Source organism: Parasteatoda tepidariorum, chromosome 5, assembly GCF_043381705.1.
Source record: "Parasteatoda tepidariorum isolate YZ-2023 chromosome 5, CAS_Ptep_4.0, whole genome shotgun sequence".
NCBI classification, from domain to species: Eukaryota; Metazoa; Arthropoda; class Arachnida; order Araneae; family Theridiidae; genus Parasteatoda; species Parasteatoda tepidariorum.
This window is the reverse complement of record NC_092208.1, coordinates 69,943,153-69,950,374: the sequence shown is the minus strand read 5'-3', so window position 1 is coordinate 69,950,374 and position 7,222 is coordinate 69,943,153. Positions and strand designations below refer to the sequence as shown.

The 7,222-nt window shown below is 26.9% G+C and overlaps 1 protein-coding gene across 2 annotated transcripts in view; it reads left to right on the top strand.

Annotated features, from left to right (window-relative positions):
• The window catches only part of LOC107436912 (max-binding protein MNT), a 34,491-nt gene extending 27,483 nt beyond the window's left edge, over nucleotides 1-7,008 (top strand). For both annotated transcript variants that reach the window (XM_071180561.1, XM_071180562.1), the window contains one exon: nucleotides 833-7,008. In XM_071180561.1, the coding sequence (XP_071036662.1) occupies nucleotides 833-1,317 (485 nt within the window). In that variant the 3' untranslated portion in view covers nucleotides 1,318-7,008. The remainder of the gene's footprint in view (nucleotides 1-832) is intronic.
• Nucleotides 7,009-7,222: the final 214 nt, after the last annotated feature.

Here is a 7,222-nt window from a genome sequence, read left to right as displayed (position 1 = left end):
GTGATAAAATATCCACTGATGGCAAAAATACTTCTCTTATTACTCAACAGATGGTGCTATTACCAGTACTGCAATATGTGGAGTGTTAATAGTTTAAATAATTATAAATAATGACTTAAAAAATCTTCTCTAGATTAAGATTTATATACATATTTTTTACTTCGCTAAATGTAAGTGTTTACATTATTTCCAATTTTGACTTTCATAATTATGCATAATGTATTAAAACTTTACTTATAACCTAAATAATGTAGCTAGTAAAATCTTATTTTATTTCTCAAATGTTGGCAGGCATGATATACTCTGTGCCTGTGCTAATGTCTAAAATATGATGGGAACTTCACATTTTAATAACATGTTGGATGCAACTGTGAATTATTTGTGTTCTTATCTTTTGTATATTTTTGTATTACTTGAGCATTCTCAAAATAATAATTTGTTAGGCAATTTTACACCCTATAGCTAGATTTTCAATAGGATAATAAAAAATGGAGATTTTTTAATTGCTAGAAACATACCGTATTTGAAACATTTTTCAATTAAAAAATCATTTAATTTGCAATAATGTCAATTTCTTATGAGAGTCAAATTGACCCTCAGTCATTGTTTTAGGTGAATATGAAATATGACTGCTCTAGTGTTAAAAAAGAGTTAGTTTTTGCTATTTAACTGTTTGAGAAGAGTAAGGTTAATGATAATTAAAGACAGTAAAAAAGAGCTGTTCTCCTTTCTTCTGTTAGACCATATTCACTTTTTAAATACTCATTCCTTAAAATTTTAGTATGTGGTTATTTGCAATCATCAATAAATTAATTTTGTTTTTTAAATTTAGGTTCTCAAGTCAACAACGGAACTCATCATGGGGTGTCAACCGGCATTAAAGCTATAACATCCAATCCTGTACGAAATCTATCTCACATAACTGGAATAGCACATGTTGTTTCACAGTCACCCATAGCTACGCCTGTTGGACAACTAGTTGCTCCGGGCAACCATGTTTCTGCCGTGACACCTCTTGTCGGTTCTGTATCAGTAGTTTCTCATACAGGCGCTGTTCATCAACAGTCTCTGGGTAAAGTGCTTGCTTCTCCTGTGTTGAAATCCGTCAACCAAATCAACCCCATTCCTATTATACAACAGCAGTTTCTCCAGCAAGTACCTGTTGGTTCCAACAACCAGTCAATTGTGAAACCAGTTGTGGTTGTGAGCATGCCTAATGTTGTTCCGAGTGCCAGCATGGCTTCTCTTGGTACATCCACTTCCCTGGTGACAATGAATGAACAAGTTGGTGTCCGTGGTTCAAATGCACAGAAGTGAATCCCGCATCATTTTTGTTAGAATTTGTTGAGATAGTACAAAATTTCTGTCATTCCGGAAATTTTGTTAAATGTTTATAAAACGTTCTAACAGAAATGAATTCCAATTCATTTTTGTTTGAATTATTTTATGTTACAAGACTTAAAACTGTTTGTTTTATAAATGTCAGTAAAGCATATTTAATTTTAATATGCACTTATTTTAAAATTTTAATGTCAGTATTTAATTTTTTTTTAAAAACTTATTATTTTTTTTTGGTTTCAAGATATAGATATTCACAATGAATTAATTTTATAGTATGCCTAGATTAGTTTAAACTTTTTATGAAAAGAAAACTTCATATTCTTTTAGCTGTTTTAAACACGTTAATAAATTTTAAAAATATTTTTATATTTATTTTAAAAACTCCATTCAAGGAATGTGAACTGTCATTTAAACATTTAAAAGGCTTGTTTTGGGTTTTAAATTATGTCAATTTAACCCTTAAGCTCTCAAGCTGTTTGGTAAAATTGTTGCATGAAAACTTGTTACTCATTCCTAGAACTGAGTAAAAGGAATACTTTTATAGAAAAAAATGGAAAGTTTTTCTATGATCTTTTCAATAGTTGAATAAAACATGAGAAATTCTTTTCCTCATTGATTAATATTGAAACTAATTGTTCACTGATGTTATGGCTTTATATATGTGATCAGGACTAGATAATCTCATGTTAAGAAAAATTCCTCTTTGTTGTCCGATTTTAGTTTTCTGAACCAGGATAATTTCCCTACGTTTTAGATGTTTTAACAAGTTTCTTTCTATGGTTAAAAGTCTTGTGTTCCGCTAACTTAACTATCCAACATTATAAATGTTCTAAGAAATGGAATTTAAACCCATTCAATTAAAGTTTACATTCTGTTGAGAGAATTAAAAATGGAAGTTGATATAAAGGGTTGCTGCTTGTACTCAATATTACTTAAATCTGCTTGTTTTTTTTCTGAGTTGGCCGTTTTTTTCTTACTTAAGATTATTCAGATTTATGCTGCTTGTGATGATTTTGGCAACAGCCAACCAAATTTATTGATAGCATTTATTCTAAGTCAATTAGCAAAAAAAATTTGAATTTCCCTGTTATAACTGATTAAAATGTTAACGTTTTTCAACATGTCAGTGTATTTTAATTAATCAATTAGAACTAAAACTTTGGCCACACTAAGCCTATAAAAAGTTTTCAAACTATTTTATAAAGTGTTATACTTTTATTCAATAAACACTTTGAAAATTTTTTTTATGAGTAAATAAATTAGCAAAAGTAGCTAAAATCTCTCTCAATAATTATTAAACCAAAAATGTTTTGCTTATATACTGATATAAATTGCAGTTGTAGTGGTTGAATACTACTGCACATATTTTTTGTAGTTTTCATTTTTTCTAATAGTGTTAAATTACTTTATAAACTGCATCTTCATGTATTATGCTGAGATATTTCAGGAGATTAAAAAAACAGGGTGTGTACTTTTTAAAAAAAGTGCTTAAAGGTGCTTATTTTTGATTTTCGTTTTTTTAAAAGCCCTTAAAAGTGCTTATTTTTGATTTACGTTTTTTTAAAAGCCCTTAAAGGTGATTTTTTTTATTCAGGGTTTGTAAAAAGTGCTTAATTTTCTATCTTATGAAAATAGACTTTTTTTCTTTGCGGTATCGATTGTCGTTCAAAATTTTATCATGATTCTCTAAAGTTTTTGAAAATGTTTTTAAGTTTTATTGATTTTATGATTATTGACTTAGTACTAATTTTTTTATTACTGCTCTGATCCTAACTATGAATTTTTTTTTCTTTTGGATGGGTATTAAAAGTATTTTTTGAGTGCTTAAAAAGGTGCTTGTCTTTTGTTGAAAAATCTGACTATGCAACCTGAAAAAGATTTAGAATTCCTCGTATATTTTATAAATGTTTTGGGATTATTAAATTTTTTAAAAATTACTCTACTTTTTAGTTTTTCTTATAAATATCAACACATTGTTAAACAATTGTAATGTAATTGATAAACAGCCCGGTGATTTAATTTTGTAAATATAAAAAATACCTTTTGACATTTGTATATAAAAAGGTTTAAAACGCTGTTTTTAAATGGTTATTTATCTCCAATTGTTATTAATCGATTGTTTAATAATGTGTTGAAATGTTAAGTCCCTTTTTTTCTCATACTAAAATAAAACAACAAGCGACCTTCATAGTTTCAATGACTAATATGTTAGAAATAAATTTTGAGTATTATCACACCATATAAACTATTGCTATTGAATTATTACTACTTAAAAAAAATCTAGTATTTACTTTAAAAAAAACAAAAGTTTTGGAATTTTCTTAAAAAATTCAAGATGATTCACTTGTAGATTCAAGACGTTATCGTTAAGTGTAACAGGTGTTAAAATAGTATTACGTCGCTGGATTAGCAAACTGGTTTTCATGAGTATCGGTCGTTGTATTGGAGGGATGTACTAAGGAGTGTAGTTTGTAGTAGTCGTACCGCTCACGTTTTCAAATAAATAGAAGTTTCGCAGCTGAGTTTGCTAATGATCTTATAGTTTCTCATACTCTTTGGTTATTTTTGCCCCTTAGGACTCGTCTTAGGTGCATTCAGTTCTTGTGGCATTGTAATTTGGAGACAACCTTTTATTATTTAGCATTGTAGTACCCTTCATCTTTGTACTAATAAATATACAGAAAACTCTTTGGTGTTTAGATATTAACTTATAAAAAAATCTATCAACTTAAAAGTCATTAAAATCATTTTGGTTTTTACATTTTATAGATTTTATTGCTGTGAGTATAAAATTTCATTTCAAATTGCGTTTTATACTTAATCAAACTGCTAACTAGTAAATTTTAATTCAAGATGTGATTTACGCATAATCAATCCGTTAACTATAATTATTTAAGTATGTTTGGTAGGGATATATATATATATCCCTACCAATATTTTTCTATCTGTATATTCTGTCCTGATCACATCACATTACTGTTAAAGTGACTAAATTATTTCATTTGTTTTCTAATTTATCAATTACATTTGATACTTTTCTTCTAAAGTTCATTTAAGAAATTCGAAGTTTTATTAAAATTATGTTAACAGTTGTATTCAACTGTATTTTGTTTTAGCTATGATTATATTTGTAGTGATATGCAAATGAAGAGAATAAGTCTTAGCTTGTATAAATGTTCCCTTTGAATTATACTCATAAACATTCCATAAAATTAGAGGAGACAAGTTTTGTGTTGCACTTTGAAATGTTTATATAATACATTGAAAAATATCAATGGATCACTTTCGAAGAAATTTTTTAGACAAAATTTATGTTCAGAAGAAAAAAAATTATAGTATCATGTATAGTAAAAATTATATTAAAATTCTGATTTTTTTTCTCTATATTCCTAATTTATTTTTCTTTCTTTCAAAAAATATACTGATGGATGATAGCATTGATTAAAACATTATATTAAGAATCTTATTTTTATTCATATTTCACAAAAGTTTTAAATTAATATGGAAAAATTCACTGATGCAAGTTATTAGATTATAAAGCACAATAAGAAAATTTGAGAGCTTATCTGAAATAATGTCCAAAAATTTCAATTTCCCCCCGAAAAACTTTTGCCCTAATACAAAATCCTTTCTCTACACTCTGTAAATTGATTGATGTTTATTGATCTTGCATATTGATGGCACTTTTCTAACAACTCACTGAAATAGAGTATGGTACAGTTCATAGTTTACTAATTGTTGTGTAAAAACTCATCGAAATTTTGAAAAGAAAAAAAAAATCACATCTTATAATGTCTTTATACTACATTGTTATTAAAATTTTTGTATTGTTTTGTGTGTTACTCTACATTATTTTGTATTGTTATTTTGCCTTCAAAATTTTATGCCTCCTCTTTCTTTTTCTTTTTCTTTAGTTTTAATTACTATTATTTGTTCTTAGATTCATGTAAGATTTTACCACTGATCTTTGAAAACCTAACAGCAGCACTTCCTTTTTTTACACAACTTATATTAAGTTATGACAGGATATCCTATATTATATTATGAAAATATGATTCAAAAGCAAATATGTGTGTGAAATAACTTAATTTTGATCAAGTACAAATGATTTCCCCCCCTTTTGAACAAACATAAATTTCGAAATTAGCATCTTAATCAGATTGCTTGAAAGTTTTTTCAGTTTTTAAATTATTGTGTTTATGTTGCAAATGCTGATTGTTATCGGATTATTAAAATTATATTTATTGTTTATAATTTATTTGTATTAAATTTATTATTTATATTATATCTTTTTTCTTGTTGAAATAATAATTCCATCATGTTAAAAACTAAATTTCATTAAGCATATCATTGTTTAAATGACATCACAATTTAAAAATATTGTGTGTATGTGTTGTTTTAAATAAGTTATTTTTGCTTCACTTCTTTGTCTGCCAAATATGTATTATGACTGGTATGACATTTTTTTTAGCATTAAAACTTTTACTAAATGTAAGGGAATTTTTAACTTTTATTCTTACAGAAAATTAAATGAATTTTTTAAATTGGAAATTAAATTATTATGAACAATAGCAATGAACTATAAAAATAATTAGCTTATGTTAACTTTTAAAATTTCATTCCTAAATTTTCTTTGTTGTGTGTAAAACTTCTGTGATTATCGAGGATTTACTATATTCGATTATTTTAAGTTTTTTTCTCTTTTTTACAGCCTATTTTTTTACCAAATTTAATGGAAAAGTATTTTTCATTTTGCTTAAATGTAATATGGTTATTTTTACTTGCAATTAAGAGAACTCAGTTTAATACAAATATGTCTAATTTAATTTTTCTATTCCTGTTAGCTCTTTTTTTTCCTGTGATAAATTGTTAGTGAAAAATATCTGCCTATCTTTGGTGTATATGTATGTCATTGTATGTTTCATTTGTGAGGTGTTTGTGTCAGATATTTTTCACTCTTTTAGCAAACTAGTTAATCCTTTTTATCTCAGTTGCACTATCTGGCTTATTGCTGGTGTGTCTAGGTGATGAATTTCTTGATGTTATATTGTAAATATAATTCACCAACTTATTGGTTTTCTATTGTTCTATATGGGGTAAATATATTGAAGCTCATACATTTAACAAATATGTATAGTAGTTCATCATAGCTTTGTTGAGAAATATTTTTCACTTTAACAATCGGGAAACAAAGTGAATCAAATATTGTAATAAAAGGTGTTAAACTGGTGGTTAGGAACAAGTTAATGGATTTTGTAAATAAAATATTAATGTGAGATAGTTGACTGCAAAGAAAGAAAAAAAAAAATACTTCAAACATGAACTATTCTACTTGTCTATTTAAACTCTGTAATATAACTTTTTATTTATTGAAAGAAGTTGTGGACTCTTCTTCAAACCTCCACTAATCCCACCATTAATAGCTTTTTGAGAATTTCATCTGTTGATAATTTAAATTAATTTAATGTTGTACAGTATTGTTCCAATTTTGGCACTCTTTTTGGAGTTGTGAATTTGTTGTTAGTGCTAAAATTGTACCTACTTATTATCTTTGTAGATTTGATTGTATATATTTCTATTCTGTGTGAAGCATGTGAAATAGTGCATGCGCTTCTGTATAATTGCACTTTAATGAACAAAATAAAAGCTTTATATACTTCAAACACATTTTGGAGCATGTTTTATTACTTTCTTTTGGATAATAAACATACAGGGTTACCATAGTTAAGGGGAAACCTGGATTTGTCAGAGAATTTGATTTTGACTGAATGTCAGGAAAAACTACAGTCTACAATACCTGCATTCTAACAAACTACAAAAAGCTAGAAAATTGCATTAACATACCTAAGCGTTTTTCTGACTTTAAATATCAGTGCATAGA